At 49.2% G+C, this 24,585-nt stretch overlaps 2 protein-coding genes and 1 long non-coding RNA gene across 7 annotated transcripts in view; 1 reads left to right on the top strand and 2 right to left on the bottom strand.

Annotated features, from left to right (window-relative positions):
• The window catches only part of GPR153 (G protein-coupled receptor 153), a 34,691-nt gene extending 25,294 nt beyond the window's left edge, over positions 1-9,397 (bottom strand). Inside the window, exon 1 of the mRNA XM_028740474.2 lies at positions 9,260-9,397. The gene's annotated coding sequence lies outside the window, so the exon portion shown is untranslated. The remainder of the gene's footprint in view (positions 1-9,259) is intronic.
• A 254-nt stretch (positions 9,398-9,651) lies between these two features.
• Positions 9,652-23,915, top strand: LOC114602352 (uncharacterized). Of its 2 annotated transcripts, XR_013393599.1 has the most exons (4): positions 9,652-9,787; positions 11,254-11,612; positions 14,989-15,135; positions 23,410-23,915. It is a non-coding gene; the product is annotated as an uncharacterized LOC114602352 (long non-coding RNA). The 2 variants fall into 2 exon arrangements; XR_003707895.2 differs by lacking the exon at positions 23,410-23,915 and having other exon boundaries at positions 14,989-15,233.
• Positions 15,370-24,585, bottom strand: part of ACOT7 (acyl-CoA thioesterase 7) — a 65,452-nt gene continuing 56,236 nt past the window's right edge. For all 4 annotated transcript variants that reach the window (XM_077931451.1, XM_028740476.2, XM_028740477.2 and 1 more), the window contains one exon: positions 15,370-16,397. In XM_077931451.1, the coding sequence (XP_077787577.1) occupies positions 16,381-16,397 (17 nt within the window). In that variant the 3' untranslated portion in view covers positions 15,370-16,380. The remainder of the gene's footprint in view (positions 16,398-24,585) is intronic.

The raw sequence follows: 24,585 nt of genomic DNA, 5'->3' as shown, positions 1-24,585 counted from the left end.
ACTCACCTTTCCTCTAAACTAAAAAGTCCCAAACGCTGCAATCTTTTTTCATGAATAGGAGTTGCTCTAGCCTGTTGGTCATTTTGATGGCCCTTTTCTGAACCTTTTTCCAATTCTACAATTTCCTTTTTGAGATGAGGCAACCAGGATTAAAAAGTGCAATACTGCCCTCTCAAGCTAACACCACTTCCCCAGGGTCTTTCCCAGGTCTGCTCTGATCCTATTATTCATTGGGGATTCCATCACCCCAGCAAGGCAATGGCTCAGGTGAGAGGGAACAAGACCAGGCTGGTGCTAATCTGGACTGGGGCATGTTCAGCACCATGGACAGCACTGCAGATATCAGCCCACAGATTTCAGGACCACAGCCAGCAACCATATAGGAGACAAGTTGCCTCAGCACCAGCTAAGCTTTTACAGACCAGCCTGGAGACATTCCACACTTTCCAAGAGCTGCATCTGGCATCTAAAGGTTTACTATCTGGAGTAGCTGGCTTCTTCTAGTGCAGCCTTCTCCAGTCTTGTGCTTCCCAGACATTTTGAACTACCACTCCCAATCATCCCTGACCACTGGGCTGTGCTGATGGGAATTATAGTTCACAAATATCTGAATGGCCGCAGGCTTGTGAAAGGCTGTTCTACAGGGGGATGGTCAGCAGAAGCAACCTGGCTGTAAACCCTTAAACTGCTCAGGACCGCAATACCTTAAAGACCACCTCTCCCCCTAGGACAGGCATAGGCAAACTCGGCCCTCCAGATGTTTGGGGACTACAATTCCCACCATCCCTAGCTAACAGGACCAGTGGTCAGGGGTGATGGGAATTGTAGTCTCAAAACATCTGGAGGGCCGAGTTTGCCTATGCCTGCCCTAAGGAACCAACCCAGACACTGTGATCATCATGAGAACCTTGTTCATGTGCCTCCTCCACGAGAGGCCTGGATTGTGGCAACATGAGAGAGGGCCTTTTCTGCAGTGGCTCCCCACTTGTGGAATGTTCTTCCATGGGGAGACTTGCCTGTCACCTTCATTTCATATCATTAGGCACCAAGTGAAAACATTTCTCTTCTCCCAAGCCTTTGACTAATTAAACAAGCGATGGCCTTTTAAACTGTGTGAGGCTATTGTTTTTATTTGTTACTATGTTATGTTTTTATACTGTAAACCGCCCTGTGGTGCTCAGATGAAGGATGGTATAGAATAATAAATAATAAGGAATAATTATAGGGAATACTCTCCCAGCCCCTCGCTGCTCGCTGGAGAGAGTCTTGAGGTCCACTTCTGAAGGTAGCAGTACTTCTGTGGTTTTCAGTAGATGGGGTGTAGGGTCCAAAATGGAGGGACCTGCTTAGGAAGAGCTGAGAAGGAGGCCTGAAATTTCTTGGCCCAGCACCACAGCAGCTTCTTGGCAGCCTTTCAACCCACGGAAGCTGTCCTTGATTCCCCACCGCAAGTAACCTAAGCACCTGCGATCAAAATAATGCATCCTCTTGCCCAGTTCTCCTGTGCCTCTGCTTCCCCTCTTCTTCCTCTTTTGCTGACTGTGTGTTGAATTCTAGACTGTAAAGTCCTTGGGGGCAGGGACCTGTAGAAAGCACCACACGCACTGGCATTCATTCATTCACATGCCAGAACATTTATTTCCCTCCTACCTGATCTAAAAAGAAATCCACAAGGGGGCTAGCCATATAGAAACTCAAATTCAAAATATAAAAAGTAAGCGAATGGACTGTATTTTGAAGTGGTTATGGAGAGCAGATGACTCCCTTGTTAGCACAGCACCATTGTTTCTGGGCACAATTCAACAGTGCTGGTTATAAAGCCCTTTTTGACTTAGGTCAAGGCTACCTGTAGGACCATAATCTCCCATACAAACCCACCTGGGCTCTGAGATCTAGGTGGCTTCAAAAGAGATTTAGACCTATTGTTGGAGGATAAGGCTCTACTAGCCATGATGGCTCGGCTCTGCCTCCAGAAGGCTCCTCCTTACGTTCTCTGTCCCTGTGGAAACAGAGTCTTGGGCAGAATTTTGCTCTGGCAATTATTTCAAATGCCATCACTCTTTAGAGTCACAGAGCCTTTTGGCAGACTTCTCTCTGATTACTGCCCACCTCAAGAGACCTCTGAAATACCAAACTTGGAGCCAGATGAGTGCAGTGCCAAAAGAGCAACCAGCAACACACACACACACACACATTTCTGCATCGGATCGGTTGTGCCAGTTGCACATCCGCTCAAATCAAGAGAGCCATTGCTACCCTCGCAAACAACTCTTTAGCAGAAATCAAATAAAGCATTTACTCCTCGTCAATAAGTGATCCATTCTGGGTCCGTCCTGACTTAACAAGCCCTGGGAATTGCAGGCAAGCAGCTTTCGAGAGCCAAGGCTGGTGACTGCTTTGGACAGGGACGTCTTTTAGAATCATACAATCATAGAGTTTAGAGGGGACCCCAAGGCTCATCTAGTCCACCCCCTGCAATGCATGGGGGAGTGGGGATGGATGGGCACTGGTGATGGCTCCCCTCGCCCCCACCAAGCCCAATGGGCTCCTGCAAAAGGGACCCAGGGCACAGATTGGTGGCACACAGTTATATATATACTGTATATATGTATATGTATATAGATGCAAATAGAGGCTGACTTTCAGAGGAGTGAAGCAGTGCTGTCAGGACCGACTCTGAATTATAGGGTGCCAACATGCATTTCTGGGGGGTGGGCAAAGGGTCCAATCCACTCACACAATCTATTGGCAAGAATAGTCAATTATGTACATATTATTTAAACTTTTTTTAAAAAAGGTCTCCGGAGCACATAGAGGCAGTGGTTTCTAAGGCACCCAGTTGCTCTGCAAGCAAAGCAAAATAATACTAATGCTACTACTACTACTACTACTAATAATAATAATAAATAATAATAATAAGGGGAGGTAAAGGATATATAAACCTGAAGGATATGCTACCCTTTAGAGCAAACATTCAGCTCCTGCCTCATCTGTGGTCCTATGGGAAGAAGAGTGGGGGGGGAGTAGTAGCATAGATATAATGTTTGATCTACCTACAGATCTGAAAAGAAATGAGCTCTGGAAGTCAACTCTGTGCATGCTCAGGGATACTGTGCACCATGTATGGGTGTACAGTGACACTTGCTGCTCCACCTCAGGCAGCAAAATATTTTAGCCTGGCCATGATCTCAGTGTCCACATTAGGAAGAACTTTCTGACTGTCAGACAGTGGGACAGAAGGTGGTGGCCTCTCCTTCCTTGAAGGCTTGTAAACAGAGGCTGGGTGGCCATTTGTCAGGGATTCTTCAGCTGCGATTCCTGCATTGCAGGGGGCTGGACTAGATGGTCCTTTGGGGTCCCTGCCAACCCTACAATTCTATAATCCAACTGGGGGAAAACCCAGGTGGAGTCAGCTTCAAATTCCCTCTACAGTGGTACCTCGGGTACCACTTCAGGTTACAGCCGCTTCAGGTTACAGACTCCTCTAACCCAGAAATAGTACCTCGGTTTAAGAACTTTGCTTCAGGATGAGAACAGAAATCGCATGGCCACGGCAGGAGGCCCCATTAGCTAAAGTGGTACCTCAGGTTAAGAACAGTTTCAGGTTAAGAATAGATCTCCAGAACAAATTAAGTTCTTAACCTGAGGTACCACTGTATTAGCAGCCGCAAGTAAAACAGACAAATCAATCATGAAACGAAGGGCGGGTTTTTGAGACCCACAGAGCATTTTCTCAGCTCCACGGTTAAAGAAGAAGGGTTAGGGCAGCCTTGGAGGAAAACTGACAAACGAACCCCACCAAATCCAGCAGAGCTCTTCCAAGTTGTAAAAGGCCTTTTTTTTTACATCTGGGCCCTGGGGGAAGATTGTTGCAGGGGGGAGGGGGGGGCGGTGGTAGGGAGAAATGGCACAGTGGCCTGCTGCAACCAATTTGCAAGACACAGCGCTGATAAATCACTCCCTCTTGGATGCTCGCAGGGCAGCCAGAGGCAGGGCTGGCTGAGTGGGCAGCGAGGGTGATAAATGCCTCCTTAAGAGAGGGAGGAACACCAGCGAAGCTTGAAAGAAACAGCAGTGGGATCTCCACGCACAAAAAAGCCCTCACTAGCTCTGCTTGATCTTAACTAATTAATTTTCTGCAAGTTCCCCGTACTGCATTTTCGGACAAGATGCTTCAGTGGCGAAACCTGCGCCAAAACAGATTATCTAGATTAGTTTCTACCTGGCTTGAGGCCTCTTTTTTTCAGAATAAGACTGTAATAAATAAATAAATAAATAAATAAATAAATAATATAGGTGCGCAAATCAATGCTCAAAACAGGACAGGGGGAGTGCTTTTGGGGGAGGGCCAAAGCTCATTAGTAGAGCATTTGTCTTGAATGCAGAAGGTCCTGGGTTCAGTCCTCAATGGCATCTCAAGGCAGGGCTGGGAAAAACTCTGGAGCATAGGTAGGCAAACTAAGGCCCGGGGGATGGATTCAGCCCAATCGCCTTCTAAATCCGGCCTGCAGACAATCCAGGAATCAGAGTAGAATGTGTGCTTTTATTTAGAATGCATTGCTGGGTTATTTGTGGGGCATAGGAATTCATTCATATTTTTTTCCAAAATATAGTCCGGCCCCATGCTGACAAAGTTTGCTGACCCCTGCTCTGGAGAGTCTGAACTGAGCTGGATAGACCAGCAATCCTATTTAATTCAGCACAGTATTCAAAACCATGAGGATGAAGACCTTACTTTATTTTTAGGGGAGAAACTTTAGCTCAGTGGCAGAACATCTGCTTTGCATGCAGAAGGTTCAATCCCTGGCATCTCCAGGTTGGGCAAAGAAATATCCCCTACCTGAAACCCTGGAAAGCCACTGCTGCCAGTCAGGGTAGACAATACTGAGCTCAATGGACCAATGCTCTGACTCAGCATAAGGCAGCTTCCTATGGTCCTACGACCACACAGTGGCTTTAAGATGATCAACCAGCACAGAACCATAGAATTGTAGAGTTGGAAGGGACCCAAGGGCCATCGAGTGCAACCCCCTGCATGGCACGATTTAACAGTAGCTCTGACCCTTCCTAGGGATGCGGGTGGCGCTGTGGGTTAAACCACAGAGCCTAGGACTTGCCGATCAGAAGGTCGGCAGTTCGAATCCCCGCAACAGGGTGAGCTCCCGTTGCTCTGTCCCAGCTCCTGCCAACCTAGCAGTTCGAAAGCACAAAAGTGCAAGGAGATAAATAGGTACCGCTCTGGCGGGAAGGTAAATGGCGTTTCCGTGCGCTGCTCTGGTTCGCCAGAAGTGGCTTAGTCATCTGCCACATGACCTGGAAGCTGTACGCCGGCTCCCTCGGCCAGTAAAGCAAGATGAGCGCTGCAACCCCAGAGTCATCCGCAACTGGACGCTTTACCTTTACCTGACCCTTCCTGGGAAGGGAAGTCAGATTCCAGGAGATTTGGGGAGGGAGGGAAGGAGGGAGACCTGCTCACCCCTCCTGGTTGATGATGCCAGGTTAGATGCACTGCCCCAGTCTGCCCCAGGCACTCCGAAATGAACCGTTGGCAGGAAGTGAGAAGCAAAGGAGGCCACATTCATAGGACTGTGGCGTTAGAAGGGACCCCAAGGTTCATCTAACGCAAGCCCTTCAAAGCAATTCGCGGCAGGAAGTTTATCCGTAGTTCTTTTACCAGGTGTGGGGGCATCCTCTGCTGTGGGAGAAATGCAAACAAAGCCCAAACAGCGAATGCCAAAGCAAACCAGGGTCCCCGGGTGTGTGGGTGTGTGTCAGCAAGTCAACTTCAACCGCCTTCTTTTTGAGGGATTAAATGGCTGTTGGGGTTGGAAGAGAGCAATCGCTGTGGCTATTTTCTCCTTTTCATTCAGAACCAAAGTGCCTGCCGGGGTGGGTGAGGGCGGGTTTGCGCATTGCTGGAACCCTGTGGGGTGGGACTGCCTGCGGGGTCTTTATTGGCAGCTGGAAAAGTCACTGTGCTGTCCCTGAGCACAGCACCTTACTGTCCTCCCAAGGTGCCAGGGGAGAAAATTAAGGGGTGCATCCCTAGGGGAGGAGCTGAACACAGTCATTGGGGACACCCACTTCTTTCAGCCACACATGTCGCCTCTGGAGCGAGCACAGCTCCATGCTCACCAGGCAGCCTGGAATCTTGAAAGGGGTTCCTCTCTAAACAGTGCCATCCCAGAAGCCGTTTACTTGGTCACACTAGAGCGTGACCAAGAAAGACGCAGGCTGCTTTTTATGTAGGCTATCAAGACATGGGAGAGTGTTGTCCTTTTTCCTGAAGCAATTGGATGTGTGCTTTTGGATCCAAGTCCTTTGGATCCAGGCCCGTTTAAGTTGGTATGGCAGTCGTGACTCAGTGGTTATCAGTATGAAACCTGGAAGGGGTGCGCTGCCCCCTCCCTAAACAACACGCCCGGTGCAAATGCACTTCCATCACACAGTGTCAAATTTTAAAGAGATTTCAGCCGTCCGTCTCCCAACAACCATACCCAGAGTGACTGAGGCAGCCCAGTCAGATGGGCAGGGTACCAAATTATTATTGTTATGATTAATAATAATAATATTAATATGTGAAATTCCTTCCCCTGAGACATGTGGCTGTCCCCCACACTTTTATTGACCTGGGATTCAACATTTCTTTCACTATGTAGCCTTGTTGTATTGTTTTTTAAAGGAAAAATGCAGTTTGTAGGTGTTCTACTTATCGATTGCATTTTTAGTATTGTGTACTGGACTTTAGGGTCAGGGTGGTATATGAAGGAAATGAAACGAATTAATGCATCATATGGACTACAGAGAACACCTGAAATTCCATGGACTTCAACATCCAGATGAAAGCCTAGCCAGTGAATTGCATGTGCTTTAACCCATGGATCTTTCTGTTTATGAGCAAGAGCATTTCCTTCTCTTCTACTCTTCAATGGAAGTTCTACTCTTCCATGACAGAGGGGTCTGCTGATGGCTATTAGACAAAGCACCAAGGTCAGTTGCAGAGCATCTGCTGTGCATGCAGAACGTCCCTGGTTCAATCTCCAGGGAGGGCTGGTAGAACCTACACTGCTCCTGCCAGTCAGTGTAGACAACACTGAACTAGATGGGCCTGACTATGGGGCTTCTTCTTCTGTTTCCATCATCCATGGTGGCCATATGGAACCTTCATGTTCAGAGGCAGTCCATCTCTGAGCACCAGTTGCCCAGAAGCACGAGTGAGGAGAGTGCTACTGAGCTCAGGTCTTGACTGCAAGGCTTCTGGTTATAATAATAATATAATTTGGTACCCTGGTTGGATAAGACGGGCCGCTGGTCTGAGCCATCATCAAGGTTTGTCTTATGCTCTTAAGAAATCCACTCTGACAAGGTGTAGAGATAGCCACCAACTTGGATGGCTTTAGAAGAGGACCCGACAAATAAATAGAGGAGGAGGCTATTGGCTGCAATGGCTATGCTTGCCTCTGCTGTCACAGGATGGTACGAGTGGGATCATCAAATCCAACCCCCTGCAATGCAGGAAGATGCAGCCGTCCCATATGGGGATCGAACCTGCAATCTTGGTGTTATCAACACCACACTCTAACCAACTGAGTTATCCAGGAGGCACTACATCTCTGAATAGCAGAGGCTGGGTATTGTAAGCAGGGAGAGCAAGTGTTGCACTCATGTCCAGTTTGTGGACTTCCCAGTGGGGCATTTGGTTGGCTACTGTGAGAACAGGATGCTAGACTAGATGGGCTTCTGGCCTGACCAAGCTGGGGGGTTCCTCTTGCATTGCTAAGGTGGCCTCTACCATCTAAAGTCTCTAAGTACTTGAATTACGCAGTTACGCATGAGCACCTGGTGCTTTTTTTTTTTAAGTTAATCAGAACCTTGCAATCTATTAGACAAGTGGTTCCCAAACTCCCCCCACTCGACAGTCCACTTGAAAATTGCTGAGGGCCTTAATGGTTTTTATGCCTGTTGTAGCAATTGTAATGAGCTGCACTAGATGCTGTATGATTATTAATTGAATCAAGATTAAACGTCTTAATTCTAGCCTCCCATTGACTTTGCTGCTAATCCTCTCCACTCCTCTCAAGTGCCGCCTCTTCCCTCTGTCAATACTGGCCCTTCCCACTCATCTTCTGAATGGACAACCAGGTCCTAAGAACAAGCGCTTGCTGCTTCTCAGATATGGGATCACAGTTTGGGGACCCTCTTAATTAAACTAGCTGATTCACCAATCAAATGACACAGCCCTCATTCGCTGGGTGAACACAAAACATTTTCTTGGAGGAGCAACTACAAGAGTTTATGGCTGCTTCAGCGACTTTTCAGACATTGACAGCAGGTGCCCCCAGCAAATTCCAGAAATTCCTCGCAATGCTAACAGAGACATCTTTGCAAAATGTCTTAACAAAGGATCAGGGCAATTAAGTGTCCCTCCCTCCCCCACAGTTGCCCCCTCACTGGCTTTACTTTACCCTTCCTTTCCTAAGCCAGTGTCAGCTGAGGAACTGGCTGGTTGGGAGAAAGCTGGAGGGAAATGGGGCAGATGATGCCAATTTTGCAGCCTCAGCCAAAGGCGGACGAGTTACAACAAAATGCAATAGGATTACAGAATCAGGACCAATGCCAGAAATCAGCCCAAATCGACCCGTTTGCAAACAAACAAAAGCCACCATCATCCTCTTACATTGAGTACTGCAGGTGAGAGGAGCATGGACTCTGTGGCAGGCCTGGTTCACTGAGTGGGAGGAGGGATGAAGGGAAGACCCTAAAGACCAGCCCTGAAGCAGCTGGATCGTGCAAAGGCCCATCTAGCCCAGCCTTCCACGGGTGAACCAAAAGAGAAAGGCTTCGTCTTGAGAACTAGTGGTAAAGCCGAGGAGTCCTTTGCGCGCCTGCTCATCCTCGCCACCCCACCCCTTGTAAAATCTAGACGGAGAAGAAAGAAACTTGCGGTGGTTTGGGAGAGGAGGGGGAAAGGGAGGGGGGAGTCGCATTCCTTGCAGCTTAGATGGCTGGGCTCAAAAGGAGGTCGCTCCCCCCACCGTCTTCGGCTGCAAAGGAGAGAGACCCCACCCTCCGCGGCCCCCAAAGAGCGCGCTGCCTTGCGCGCCCCGGGGAAGGCGAGGGGGAAGGGAGTGTCCCCGCAGGGAGGAAGGGGGTGTCGTCCCTACACCACGAGGTGGGGGGTTTGAAGGAACCCCCCCTCCACCGGAATCCATATCCCCCTAGCATCTTGGCGCGCCAGCGTCCACGCGGGGCAGCTTACCTGCGAGAGCTCCAGGCTGCAAGCGGGCGCTTCGCTGCTGCCGCTCCTTCTGCCGCCGCCTGCCGCTCGCGCTCTTCGCCGCCGCCGCCGCCTTCGCCGCCTGCCCGGGCTGGGCGGGGGTGGGGCGTGCAAGCGCATGCTTAGACTCCTCTCGCCGCCCCTCCGCTCCGCGCTCGTCCAGGATCGGGCCCGGGGGAGGCGTTGCTGGGGGTGGAGAGGGGGCCTTCTGGACGAGGCGCTTTGGACACGCGGGGAGGGGGGATGCGTTTGTGTCTCCACCCCAGGGATGGCTCCTTTCCCCTCCCCTCTCCGTTCTCTCTTTTAGCCTGGGAGGGGGCGCACTTCCGAGCCGGTCTGTTTTCCCGCCCCCCCCTCCCACCGGTAGTCCTGGCCGAAGATGGCGATGGCGCACCGGGAGGCGCAGGAGGTTCACTCTGCAGCCCCCATGAATCATCCCACGGGCGAGGAGGAGGCGCACGTCCCCACTTTGCAGTGCTCAGATGAACTCGGGTCTCAGGAGCAGGCGAAGTACGTGAGCGCCTCTGAGCATACGCAGAGTGTATCGCTTTGCACTGCTCGGGCCTCCTTGTTTGCGTGCGAGGTGCGTGGGCGAGCTAGTGTGCCTCTGAGCATATGCAGAGTGCTTTCCCCGGCCACAGCAGTGAGGCTTCATCGAGACCGCTGGCCAGCAGAACTGGATGTAAAATAAGGAAAAACCCCTATCCTTTGTGACGCCCCCTTAGCTCGTGTCTTGAGAAGGCAGTGTGGTTGGGAAGAGGGTTGGTGGGGGGGTGCGATTCCAGACCCACTGCAGCCCTCACCCCTGGAGGAAGCCTACTCTGAAGACATCTGAGCTGCTAAGAATGCCTCTTGGGTGGGTATTGCCCACCCCTGCTGGCTCACTGCCTCCATAAGCGCAAAACTCAATGTTGGCGACATAAGCCTTGTACAAATCCAAGCCAGTCAAAACAGCTGAAATGGAACAGCACTACCAGAACCCCCAAACTCACCTTTTTCAAAAGCTTCTCCCAAAGAAAGCCATTAAGTATTATTAGACACTGTCTGAAAGGGGAGCACTTTGTTCACATCACACTACAAAGTGTGTGGCAGGGTACACCTCAATGTGGAGAGAGGGCAAGGAGATGGGAGAAGCCACCAAAAAAGGCTCCATCTCAGATGCGAACAGGAGCCTCAGGGAAAATCTCAAAGGCTGGCCAGGCGGTTGGGCTTGCAAAACATTCACTCCCTGACTTCCTAATTGTGCCAAAGAACCCCTCCAAGACTGAACCAACTTCCGGCAGTCCATCAGCCTCTCCCACCAGCATCAAACTCAAGAGATGGCCAAGTGGACCTTAGAGGAAGTCACTCTTCCCACCTGAACACTTCACCAAGTCTAGTCAGAAGCTGGAGGCTCTCTGAGCAGAATTCCCAGAAAGGCACTCTGCAGTGCACATCAGCTGCCAACACATAGGAAAGTGCCTTTTACCAAGTCAGACCCATTGGCCCGTCTAGCTTAGTACTGCCTACACTCACTGGAAGCTGCTCTCCAGGGTTTCAGGCAGGGAGTCTCTCCTGGCCCTACCAGGAAGCCATTAGGTAGATGCTTAGTGCTGAGCTGTGGTTCTTCAAGGAAGCAAAACTGAGAGATGCAGGAGCCCTGCCCCTTGCAAAGGAGGGGTGTAAGATTTGGCTTTCCACTTGCTTCCCACGTGGTCGCTTGCAGTTTGCTGACCACATATGGATGCATAGCTAGGAGGAGGTCAGATTCTGGCCAGAATCAAGGCCGGAAAACGGATTTCGGGAATGAGTAGCCATCCTTGGACCTACCTGCTTAATTCAGACGAGGTGTTCTGGTCCAGAGAGTGTTACGCCTCACCATCTCAAAAGTTACACAAGGGAGGCATCCTCTCTTTTGGCAGGGGAAGGGGGAATGTTTTGCCCTGTCAGCCCTGCTTTTGCCCATAAGCCTGAGACGCATTTCTTTCATGTTACAGAAACTTCCCCCTTTTCCTGAAGGGCAGCCCTGACTCATCCTTCAAAATGCATCTTGATGTTTAATTGGAAGTGAAAAGCCAGCGCTGAGCCTCGCTGAGCTGCTGGAGACATGCGGCCGTGTTGCTAGGCTGGCGTTCGGCCGAGGGAGGCGCAGGGCAGAGGCTGCGCTCTTGAAGAAGCTGGCCGTGAGGCCATCTGCCTGGGACAGGCACTCTCAAGGAAAAAGACAGAAAAAGGAGGAAAGGGGCCCAGCCCAGATGAGCTTCCTGCCGAAATATTTTTGGCTGACGCAGCAGACGTGTGGCTTCAAAATCCCATGTGGGACCCCTGCTCAAGTCACCTCAACACCATATTCCAGGTACCAAAGACACACTTCCTTTTTCCTAAATTAATAATAATAATGATGTTGATGATGATGATAATAAACCAAAATAACCAGGGTAACAGAGCAACTCCTGTATGAGGAAAGGTTACAGAATTTGGTGGTACTTCTTTTTTAGGACAAAAAAGCGAGTAAGAGGCAACATGATGGAAGTTTATAGAATGATTCATGGCATGGAAAAAGCAGATAAAGAGAAGCTTTTCTCCTTTCCCTAACTCTAGAACTCATGAGCATCCAATGAAAATGAGGGTTGGGAGATTCAGGACAGATAAAAGGAAGCCCTTCACATAGTTTAAGGGTCGGACAATGGAACTCACTCCCACAGGATGCAGGGACGGCCACAAAACTGGATAGCTTTAAAACAGGATTAGACAAATTCACGCCAGAGAGAGAGCTACTGATGACTGCTAGCCATGATGGTCATGCACTCCACTGTTGGAGGCTGTAATGCTTCTGAATACCAGCTGCTAGAAACCACAGGAGAGGAGAGTGCTTCTGTGCTTGGATCCTGTTTGTGCGGTTCCCATAGGCATCTGGTTGGCTCTGTGAGAACAGGATGCTGGACTAGATGGGCCATTGGCCTGATCCAGCAAGACTCTTCTTATCTTATTGAAGTGGAGGCATGCAGCATTATCCATCCCCAAACTTTAAACATAAAAAGAAGAAGGCTGTGAACAGCATTGGAACGTTGTTTACCAAGAAAAGGTGGCATCCCAAGAAATGATTATTTATTGCATTTATTTCCCACCTTTTCCTCCAAGCAGCTGAAGATGGCTGACATGGATCTCCCCCTCATTTAATCCCTACAACAGCCCTATGAGGTGGGTTAGGCTGAGAGGCAGCGACTGGCCCAAGGTTATCCAACGAGCTTCATGGCCCAGTGGGGATTTGAGCCCTGGTCTCTCCCAGGTCCTAGTCTGACATTCTCACCATTATATACTACACTGGCTCTCATGATGACGATGATGAATTACCTTAGAAAAGCTGGTCCCAGGGATGACTAATCTCAAACTTACATTTGTTGCTGAACTACATCCCCATCATCCCTGGTCACCTGCTCTAAAAGATACTGTGGATTCCTGTAGATCAGGAAGGAGCTGTCCTCAGTTTGTGAGATTCACCTGCTCACCCCTCCTCCCATCCACTGGTATTTTAGAAATTATTTCACAAAATTTATACAACTGCTTGATGGTAAACAAAGAAACCTCAATGCAGTTTGCAAAGAGAATAAAACAACACAATTATCAGTAAAAAAAAACCACCCCGTTAAAATGACTCTTTAAATAATTCAAAGCATAAAATAAACAATAAACTAAAACCAGATTGGAACAGACCTCCAGATTCTACAGGGAGAAGAGGTAATTGGGAAGAGGACCTCCCCATCACTGCAAAACAACACTTCCCAATGACTTTGTTTGTGTCTCTGTCTGTCTGTTTGTCACACACATTCTCCTCTGACCCTGAAGGACTCATCCACCCTCAGGGGATGTTGCCTGCTGTGTCTCTGCAAGAGGTACTGTTCTGCCTTTGCTTCCACTTTCAAAACCCACATCTTAGCCATTGGGCATTCACACAGAGGCTTGATCTGGCCATACAAAGCTGAGGAATAGAGGTTGCATTTTAAGGAAGAAGTCCAAAGCTTAGCTTCTTTTAGGATGGACGGATGTAGGGCCGGGTGCTGCCCTTAGGAAAGAATCCTGTAACAGTTAAACACTGCACGACAGAGACACAGCAGAGGCTCAACACTGAGGGGTGAGGGTTCCTTTCTCCCACCTGTTATCTGCCTGGGTTTTGTCATGACTCATGCGACTGGGAATTGGGGGTGGGGGAGAGAGGGGGAAAGGGAGCGCTAAACAGCTATTTCACTTAGAAATGTCACTCCTCTCCATGACTAAAGCCACACCGCTGCCCACTCGAGTTGGGGCTATTTATACTCTGCTTAATTGCAAGCTCCCTGATGACAATTCCAGCTCTGAGCAGTGGGGCTGGGACCGTCTTCTCCCACGCTGATTTGTGGGTGGGGGAGGGAGAGAGAGAACTCCTCACAAAATGGTAAACGGCGTACATTATAGATACGAACAAATATGCTGCTAGGATCTAGGAACCAGAGCAGGCTTGCCTGCACAGCCTAGGGAAATAAAAGGCCTTCTGAACATGTTCAGAGTACCTCTCCATCAGCACAGAGGAAACATAAGCAACACAGAGCCAGGGAGGAGGAGGATTGTCTAGGAACTTCAGAACCTGGCTGCTGGTTTTGAGGCAGTGCAAACATCCAAGGGCCAAGGGGTGTGGTGTTTGTTTTCAAATTCAAAGTGGAAGCAAGGACAGAATGGCACCTCTTGCAGACACTCGGCAAACAGCCTCCCCTGAGGATGGAGCCCTTCCCAATTACAGTCTTGGCTGGTGTTTATTTCCTAGGCATCCACCAACTCAAACAGATTTCAGTTGTGTTATAGGAATTCTAAGGTCTTATATAGAGAGAGAATAAATGTTCATGGCAAACACACGTGCATAAGTATAGTGTCTGAAACAGTACAGGAGAGCAATCCTGAAGCCATTTTGACTCTCCCAAATGGACCTCAAATATTTCTCTGCAAGGAGGAAGGAAATGGGAAAAGCTTTCCAGTTGTCTTTGGACTGTAGGGGCTTACACCTCCCTTTGCAAATACAGCCTGGCAAGTATCTGTTAAGCTGAGCAAACTATCAATATATGTAAGAGATTCAGGAACTATAGGCAATTTCAAAAGACTATATAAGAGCTTGCACACCATTGTTCGGGGTTCCTCTCCTCCCTTCCTGCGTGGGGGGAGTGGGGGACCCTGTTGCAACAGTTTAATGAAGATCTTGCTTAGCAGCTGCTTTGCTTCTCAATATTCTCTGGTTGGCCTCTGCTATTTTCTCCTACCGATAGAGAACCTACATAAGGACTCTATACAGGCTCTTGGATACCTCATAAGGGATAAAGGAGCAGTTTTCTCTTATAACAGTTGTTAAAACTCACATTTCCTGTAACTCCAAGGAAACAGCAGCCTGTTTAACCACAGAAAGAAGCATAGCAACCATAGTTTTCCTTTTTCTCTCCAGGTACTTTGTTCCTAGCTTGGTCAAGGGACACTTCCACTGACTGTACTGCTCTTATAAGATGTGAAACTTCTATGACGGCCTGTAACTTCCTTTCCTTTTCTCCCACTTCCAAGCTTCCCTGGAACCAGTTGCCACTGGCCAAGTGGGCTCATTCCACACTCAAAATGGTGGCAGGTCTTCCCTTTCCGCGCTTACTTACATGGTATCTGTTTGATTGATTGATTGATTGATTGATTGATTGAATATTTATATACTGCTATGGGAAAAGACTCTTGCCTGCAGGAGCTGCTGGCAGTCAGTGCAGACAAGACTGAGCAAGATGGACTGATGGTCTGATTCAGCATAAGGCAGATTTCTGTGTTTCTATGGAGTCCAAGCCTGCTAGATGTCCCATCAGCTGTGCAAACGTCTACAGGTAACTCACAATTTGCACACATTTAACTTGTACGCGCCTGGTAAATTTAAGAAGAAGAAAATTAAAAGGGGGTGGGCACACAGGAAAAAAAAAACTTTGGCAAGCCCATTCACCATTGCGCCGCGTGTGTTTTGACTATACAGAATTTTGGTTTTGCACGCTATCCCCGGAATGTAAGTTGAGAGTCACCTGCATAATCTACCTGCCCAAAGCAATTTAACAGAAACCCATCACTGAAGTAAAGGCATAGAGTCTTTATTCACAATAGTCATTAAATAAATTAGGCATACATATACATATACATATACATATACATATACATATACATATACATATACATATACATATGTATAGTCAAGAGGAATGGAACAGAAGAGAGACTGCCAGATAACAATACAGAGAACAGCGTTGTTTTTTAGGCTTGTGACTGTCATGAAGCAGCTTTTGGTGTTTGCTGAGAGGAAGGGAAGGGTGTGAAACAAGAGCATAACAAAGACACAAGGCCCTGGAAAAAAAATCTGTGCTAATGGCCTCATCATTCTTCCGAGAGAATGCTAGTGCCTTTTTGGGGGGTGAGGAGAGCAGCCCCTGTAAGTGCAACGACATAGTCCTTGTATTGCCCCAGCCAGGTGTTCTGTTTGTCTGCATGTAACAAGGGTAGCCTGCCCAACAATCCTGGTGTCCTCCAGATGTTTTGGACTACAAGCCCCATCAGTCTTGGAAGCCCAAGACATCTGGAGGGCATTAGGCTAGGGGAGGCTGGCCAGGATTTTTCAAGGCAAACCCCACCCCATCCCCTCAAAAAAACCAACACAACCTTGTTAAAATACAGTATCCCTCCTAGGTGGAGCAGCCTTCAAAATGATGAAGCTCCATAACTCCCCAAGCAGGATTACCACCCCCAATCCCTTGTCCCGAAGCCCCCCACCCCACCTTTCCAAAGGCATCCCTGGCCGCCTAGCATGGCTCCTAATGTGCCAGTTGGACTAGCTACGACAAGTACAGGTATAACAGAATGGTGGCTTTCTCTGGGGTGCCATGTGGGCTCTATGTGCTACCGGTCAGGTTCTGCTATTGAAATGCCCAAAGTGAAGATTTCTGAGTGGATGTGCTGATGGTGGCTCTCTCCTCGCGGAAGGGGCTCCGGCTGAGATTGGTCATTGCTGAGTGAGCGGCTGGGTCTGTGCCTGGCGCTTGGCTTTGGTCTGGAGGTAGCGGCCTTTCCCCTCCTCAAAACGCCGCTTTTCATCTTCTGTTTCTACCTGCCGAGCAAAGACAGAACAGGTGTGGGCATGGTCGAGGCTGGATTAAGCTGGCCCTGGAACCCAAAGCACATGAGGGACAGGCAGGGTTTTCCCAGCCACTTATTTCACTGTGTTTTAAATCTTTGACAAAAGCGGTTCTCGTTGTATTCTTACAACCACTCACCCTTACGTTGGCTGGCTAGGTTAAGGGGAGGATCTTCCCTAGAGATATCAGCACAGACAGGAAACATCTGTCAGTTCTCATCCACAGCTGCAGGAAACCAAGGGGTACCCTGGGATCCACATTTCAAAATGTTAAGGGCACATTTCCAGATGGGTGCTTTGCAAGCGATGCCCTCCAGATCCTTGGAGCTCTCCCATTCCCTTCAGCTCCCTTGTGCCTCTTTGGTTCTCCTTGTAGTTTTAGCAGCAAAGAAAGATGCTAGAAGGAAGGGGTGGTGGCTCAGTGGTAAAGCATCTGCTTTGCACAGGAAGTCCCAGATTCAATCCCCAGCAGCACCAGGTAGGGCTGGAAGAGAAACCCCAAAGAGCCATTGCTGCCAGTCAGTCTAGACTATACTGAGCTAGGTAGACAGACCAGTATAAGGCAGTACCTGATGTTCCTAGGGCTCTGATAATTTCACCTCCCAGCCCTTGTTTCTGGGTCTCAACAGAGCTGCTCACTTGGGGTTGCTCCCTGGGGTTTCTAGGCTCTGCTCTTTTCCATCACAAACCCCTGTTCACCATAGCGGGGGCGAGGGGGTCACTCACACCCAGTGAGGGATGCAAAGGAGTGTCATTTCTGTTTTGCTACCACCAGGGGCAAGCCATTGCCTCTGCCTTGTCTGAACCCTCTGCTGGGGTGGCGGCAGCATCGTTTTTGCTGCTACTTGGATGTATTGTATTTTATTTTGTTTCAGTTTTATTAACATCAAATGTTTGCTTGCCATATTGATATTAGCATGACTTTTCATTTAAATTGTATTCTGTTTTGCAACTGTTCATGCATTATCTTGAAATGTTGTTAGATTTTATTCTGCATGTTGTTGTGAACTGCTTTGAGAACGGTCCCACCATGGAAAAGCATCATACATATAAATTCATGATGATGATGATGATGATGCAGCTTGAGTTCCACAAAAACACTTCTTTTTTTTTGCTTGTTTGCTGTGGCCAAATTTAAAAGGTAAAGGTAAAGGGACCCCTGACAATTAAGTCCAGTCACGAACTCTGGTGTTGCGGTGCTCATCTCGCTTTACAGGCCGAGGGAGCTGGCGTTTGCCCGCAGACAGCTTCCAGGTCATGTGGCCAGCATGACTAAGCAGCTTCTGGCGAACCAGAGCAGCACACGGAAACGCTGTTTACCTTCCCGCTGGAGCGGCACCTGTTTATCTGCTTGCACTGTGTGCTTTCGAACTGCTAGGTTGGCAGGAGCTGGGACCGAACAACGGGAGCTCACCCCGTTGCGGGGATTCGAACCGCCGACCTTCCAATCGGCAAGCCCAAGGCTCAGTGGTTTACACCACAGCGCCACCCGCGTCCTGTGTGGCCAAATTTATATGCAATTAATTTGTGATATTATGATAGAGTCTGGCAAGACTGGCCCGTACGGGCAGGGGTACCTTTACCTTTACCTTAATTTGTGATATTGGAAGGGACGCGAGTGGCGATGTGGGTAAAACCTCAGTGCCTAGGACTTGCCGATCGCATGGTCGGCGGTTCGAATCCCCGCGGCGGGGTGCGCTCCCGTCGTTCGGTCCCAGCGCCTGCCAACCTAGCAGTTCGAAAGCACCCCCAGGTGCAAGTAGATAAATAGGGACCGCTTACCAGCGGGAAGGTAAACGACGTTCCGTGTGCTGCGCTGGCTTGCCAGATGCAGCTTGTCACGCTGGCCACGTGACCCAGAAGAGTCTGCGGACAGCGCTGGCTCCCGGCCTATAGAGTGAGATGAGCGCACAACCCTAGAGTCTAGCAAGACTGGCCCGTACGGGCAGGGGTACCTTTACCTTTATTTGTGATATTGCTACGTGATTCCACATTGTTTGTGTCATTTTGGGGAGGGGGGAGCGGCAAAAAAGTGACAACAGTGAGTACACAATCACATTTGCCTGCCTGAACTCTGTTCCTGTTTGAATCCACATAATTTCTGGTACAGTTTCCCATTCTGATGAGATTCTACAACATCCATACCTCCCACAAACCCCACTTCACATACCTAAACATCACACACTAGTCCCTGAATCACACTGCCTCGCGGACCAGCAACACGTCCACCACTGTAGACGCAAGGCAGAAGGAAAATGCTCATCTGCAATCATATTTGCTGTGGTTCCTGCATTGCAGGGAGTTGGACTCGAATATCCCTTGGGTCCCTTCCAACTCCACAAGTCTATGATCTGCTCTGTGCCAGCTGGTCATTAAACAAAGAACTGAATTTGTCCCCGAGTGTGATCTTCCTGCTTCTCTCCCTGTTCATTTTCCCTTGTGTTTTTTGAAAATTGTAAGCCTGAGTGGGCAGGGTCTGACTTGTTTTAATTGACTGTATGTAAGCCAATCCGGGAGCCTTTTTGGCTGAAGAGTGGAGGTCCAAGTGCTCCAAATCAATAAAACAAGAATCTGCTTGATTTGCGCACTCTCCCCCAATAGAATATTTGAGCCTGCACAGAATCTGTGGCGACTGAAGGGGTGGGGGCAAAGAGGGACAAAGGATCGAGCTCTGGCCTTGGCTTCGGCAAGCCCTTGGTTTTCCAATCCTCCGTTCTTCATCAGAGACAAGGACATTCCTGGCACACCTGCCAACTGATGCGACAATCCCATTTGCAGGGACATGTTTTACACACAGAGGACTTGTGGCTGAACCCAGGTACTTAATCACTTGTAAAAAGGCACACGCCAGGTGGCTGGCAGGCTCCTTGGTGGTTTAGTCAGAGGCAGCCGGGGGATGTTTCTGGATCACAGTGGTTATTATGCACCAGCCTGGCAGGACGATTCCCTCAGGAAGAGTGGTGGCGCTAATGAATTGCTCCCTTCCAACCAAGTCCTCTGTGTTTATCTGCTGCCAAGTGGTGTAACATTATCTTCCAGCTGGAAGGGAAGATCTTTGGCCCTGCATTGCTGGATACGTCCCTTGCCCCCCACCCCAAACATACATATTTCACTCAGGAGCTTCCAAGAGGCACCTGGTTGGCCACCACAGCAAAGCCAGAGCTGGAACAGATGGGCTTTTATTTTATTTATTGCATTTATATCCCACCTCTTCCTCCATGGAGCTCAAGGTGGTGCCACGTGGTTTCCCCCCTGCTCATTTAATCCCCATGACAACCCTGCGAGGTAGGCTGAGAGGTGGCAACTGGCCCAAGGTCACCCAGCGAGCTTCACGGCCGAGCAGCAGATTTGAACCCTGGTCTCACCTGGGTCCTAGCCCGACACTCTAACCACTACACCATGCTGACTCTCGGCAATATCCAACCGCAGGGCTTTCCCAAGCCTCCTTCCCAAACTTGTCCACCTTTCACCTCAATTGCTCTTCCTCCTCTGCCCCTTTCACCCTGAGAGGCCTCTCATCCTGGTGGTGAGGAACACTGTGACTCTCAGAGGATTTCCCCATTATGGAAACCATGCAAACCTGCAGGAATCACTCACTTTGGGGAACTTGACCACACCGTTTTAGAATGCTAACACTTAACAGTTAATTCAGCCAGCACTACAGAATCTTCAGCTGAACTCTGTGCCGTTATCTTAGCTGTCTTCCCCAACCTAGCTGATGCCTCCCTCCGGTGTTTTGGACCGCAACTGCCATCCACCCCAGCCAGCATGGCTTGCGCTGATGGGATCCGTAGTCCAAAAACAACTGTGGGATGGCAGCACCAGGCTCCGGAAGGCTGAACTTGGAGTCAAGCCACACATTAATGGAAAGTGTGTGTCACTTTCTAGTTTTGTCATGGAAGCCTGTGATACAGAGCAGAGCCCTGGTGGTGCTGGTGCTGCTTAACCCCTTTCCCCGAAGAGCAATTCCCTACTTGATGTAAGAACATGAGAATAATAATAATAATAATAATTTATTATTTATACCCCGCCCATCTGGCTGAGTTTCCCCAGCCACTCTGGGCGGCTCCCAATCAGTGTTAAAAACAGTACAGCATTACATATTAAAAACTTCCCTGAACAGGGCTGCCTTAAGATGTCTTCTGAATATCAGGTAATTATTTGTCTCTTTGACATCTAATGGGAGGGCGTTCCACAGGGCGGGCGCCACTACCGAGAAGGCCCTCTGTCTGGTTCCCTGTAGCCTCACTTCTCGCAATGAGGGAACCGCCAGAAGGCCCTCGGCGCTGGATCTCAGTGTCCGGGCTGAATGATGGGGGTGGAGACGCTCCTTCAGGAAGAACCTGCTGGGACATCCCAGTGGCCCATCCAGCCCAGCCTCCTGTTCAACCTCCTCCACAGATGACAATCTCCTGCTACTACTGTACAGTGGTACCTCGGGTTAAGTACTTAATTCATTCCGGAGGTCCATTCTTAACCTGAAACTGTTCTTAACCTGAAGCAATATTTTAGCTAATAGGGCCTCCTGCTGCTGCCGTGCCGCCGGAGCACAATTTCTGTTCTCATCCTGAAGCAAAGTTCTTAACCCGAGATACTATTTCTGGGTTAGCGGGGTCTGTAACCTGAAGCGTATGTAACCCGAGGTACCACTGTATTTCAAGAACTTCCTGTTGTTGGTCTTAATGCTTTTAACAACATGCGCCCCCCCCCCCCCGTTCCCCTTTTAGCATCCCTTGCTGTCTGCTTGCACTTCTTTTGCCAAAGTTCTCTTCCATTTGGACAAGGCTTCTGCTTTTTGAAGGAAGCCTCCTTGCCTCTAATAGATCCTTTGACTCTGCCCATTAACCACACTGGCATCCTCTTGTGCTTATGGTACCTTTCCTGATCTGCATTACAGACTCCTTTCTACCAATCTCCTCATTCTGAGGACTTCTTTGAAATCAAACGTGACAGTGCTGGATTGTCTTGGTAATTGGCCATTTACATGGATATTTAATTTAATAGTGCTATGGTCACTGTGCTCACAACTGGCTCAACAAACAACACTGCTATAGGCACCTGCAAGGTTGGGGCGGTGCTGCGATAAGAGCTTGGAGGGGCAGGAAAAGGTCCACCAGCCCCCTCCTGGAATTTGCAGCTTCTTGGGACTGCTTTCCATCAACAAAGGTTGGAGTAAGTTCCATGCAACTGTGTCTAATATGAACCTTGGCCTGCATTATGTCTTCCCAGCATCATAAAGTAAGCCCAGTTTCAGAGTATTACAGGTGGGTGGGTGGGTGGTCACCCAGCAAGGGACATTTGAACCTGGGATTTCCTGGTAATCCAGCCTCATAGGGCACAATTCAACAGCAGCACTCCTCTGCCCCCTGCTGAAATGACCCAGTTAAAATGCAGAACGGCCACACAGCTTGAAGAACTCCTGCCAGCTTTGCCCCATGCCTGCCAAGTCTCTCCACACCCCCCCAAAGGAGACCAAACTAAAAAAGTCACCACAGCCCCTTGCATTGCAACTGCCTGGAGGCCGTTCCTCTCCCCACCCCCAGAAGACCCGGAGTTGACCCAGAGAGAGCATATTTTAAGATGGAAAATGGCAGGAACTACCCCCCATAAGCGACTGCAGCTAAATTTCCGACACACCCAACTATCCCCTGCAGAAGTAAACTCAAGCCAGCATTCCTCCAACACAATTGGTGGTTAATCAGAGCCAGGCCTCAAAGCTCAGCCCTGGAATTCGGAAGAGGATCCTTCCCTTTATTTACCACCACTGCCTCCTGCTTAGATTATACCTATTGAAGCCAAACAACCCTGGGGGACAGGAGTGGGGCTGACCCAAAGTCAGCTAGCAAACCTGGGCCTGTCCTCTCCCTATTTCAAGCTGTCATTGAATCCTTCAAGATTGCCTCTTGGGATTAGGGGCTGGAAGCATGGCTCTGCAGCTGAGCTGGTTGGGTGGGTCCATGAGGTCGCAGGTCCAACTTTGCCTCCCCCCTCCCAAGTTTAGAGATGTGTTTGTTCAGCTTAGATTTCAAACCACGCCTGTGGAACCGCTGACCAGCAAATTCTTAACAGGCCAACCAACTTTGTGAGTGTGGATCAGGCCAGACCCCCATTCTGGCAGCTCCAACATCTGGAGGGTGCAACTTTGCCTACCCCTGGGCTAGAGAATGGAATGGGCTGGGTGGCTGGGCTGATGTTGGATCAAGGGAGGGAGCCTGCACTGTATCAGTCTTGAGACGGAATGTGGGTGGAGACAGCAGACAGGCACTCATATTAATACTGAAACTGATGTGCTAAATTTCATAACCTCACAGTTTGCCTAACAATTTCCTAGCAAGATAGGCCAATATTATTCATGAGACGGGGTGACAGCTGCTAATTTAGACATCAAAACAGTCTAAAATATTAAAGGGAATCAGACAAATCTAGAGAGAGAGATCGATAAATGACTGTTGGGTTCAGAGACCACAGAATATCCGATGCTGCGGAGGGCGGGAGAGACAGCTGTTGCCTTCATATCCTGCTTCCTGGTCTTTCCAGAGGCATCTGAGTTGCTAATAGCTGGGAGCAGAAATCCACACCAGAGGGGCTTTTGCATGGCGTTCTAGGGAGCTCAGGGGCAAGGCAAGAGTTGAACCAGGGGGCTCAGTCTCTTAGCCAAAGGTAGCTTTGGAACCCTGCCTCAAGGGACAAGGAATTGGCTACACGGGCCATGAAGTCATCCTTTGGACACCTACATTCTAGGACTCAACATTTCATTTTCCTCTCAGGACTCACTGCCCTTAAACAGGCCCACCAGCAGTATATGGGCACAGCAGATCAATAGAAGATCTGGATTCTCATTAACTAGATGTCAGTGCAGCTGAACCTCTGGTTAGAAGTGGTGGTGATGGGAAATAGTCTTAGGAAACTCCCCGTACTTAGGGGTGTTTGGGCTAGATGACCTTTGGGGTCCCTTCCAGCTCTAAAATTCTATGATTCTCTACAGCCTGAGGCAGTTCTGCTTCGCAGAAGCACTGAGCAGCAAGCAGGTGGAGCCCAGTTTGGTTTGGCAATGTGAAGTAGCCCTCGATGTGCCCCCTGGATGCCACAGCAGCGGGGAGCCTGGGATGAGAGACCTTTGCCTGGAAACTGCACAGCGGACCAGCCTCAAAGACAAACACATCAGTTCAAGGAACTCGGAACACTGCAATCCAAGAAGATTAGCATCTCCGCATTGCTCAGCGTGGGGTGGGGAACCCGTTTGCCAGAAATTTAATTCTGGCTCGAGGGAATACAGCGGCTTAGAGCAGAGGCAGAACAGAACCCTGGAAAACATTAACATACAGTGAAGCCCCCTTCCTCCGAGTCAGGCTCCATTGCATCCATCCAGCCCCAGCTTTGTCCTCTCTGACTGGCAGCAGCTCTCCAAGGCCCCAGAGAGAGAGAGAGAGAGAGTCCTTCCCAGCTGTTCTGTTGCAGGTGTCAGGGATATAACTTGAAGCCTTAGCCATGTCAGTCCTTCGCTCCTGAACTTCCGGGACTTACTGAAGACTTTATTCCAGCAGGCATTTTAACTGAGGTCTGCTTTTATAGTTTTAACCTGATTTTTAACCTTTTCTGTATTATAATTTTTGCACGCCGCCCAGAGATGTTTGTACTTAAGCAGTATGTAAAGTGTTTAAATAAATAAATAATGGCTTTAGGGAAACACAACACAATGCTAGCCAGGGAGTTGTGAGTTTCAGTTTGCCTGATGCTGGAAGCTGGAGAGAGAAGAGAGGGGCCTGCTCTGTGCTGGATGGACCTAAAGATGTGACTTGGGGTTCCCCTAGAACCCTAATGGGGAAGAAGCAAGATGTGTTGGGGTGTTAATGCTCCCATTGGGGTTCCTATGAAGAATAAATGCTTTCCCAGCTGGCTGATAACATACTTTCAGCTGCCTTGCTATGCAATTGTTGTGGCCGTTTTAAGATGTTGTTTTGCTGTTATTCCTCTTGTTGATGTAAGCTGTGGCTTGGAACATGGTGTGTAAGAGTGGCAAATAAATATATAAATTTTAGGCTACATCACCAATCTACTCTGCCCTGATCATACCCCACCTAGAGCCCTGTGTCCACTTCTGAGCACCACAGTTGCAGAGGGATATTGACAAGCTGGACGATGTGTAGAGAGGCCAACCAAG

This window comes from Podarcis muralis, chromosome 7 (genome assembly GCF_964188315.1).
Source record: "Podarcis muralis chromosome 7, rPodMur119.hap1.1, whole genome shotgun sequence".
Classification (NCBI taxonomy): Eukaryota; Metazoa; Chordata; class Lepidosauria; order Squamata; family Lacertidae; genus Podarcis; species Podarcis muralis.
Note: the sequence above shows the minus strand (reverse complement) of the source record. Positions and strands in the feature narration are given on the sequence as shown.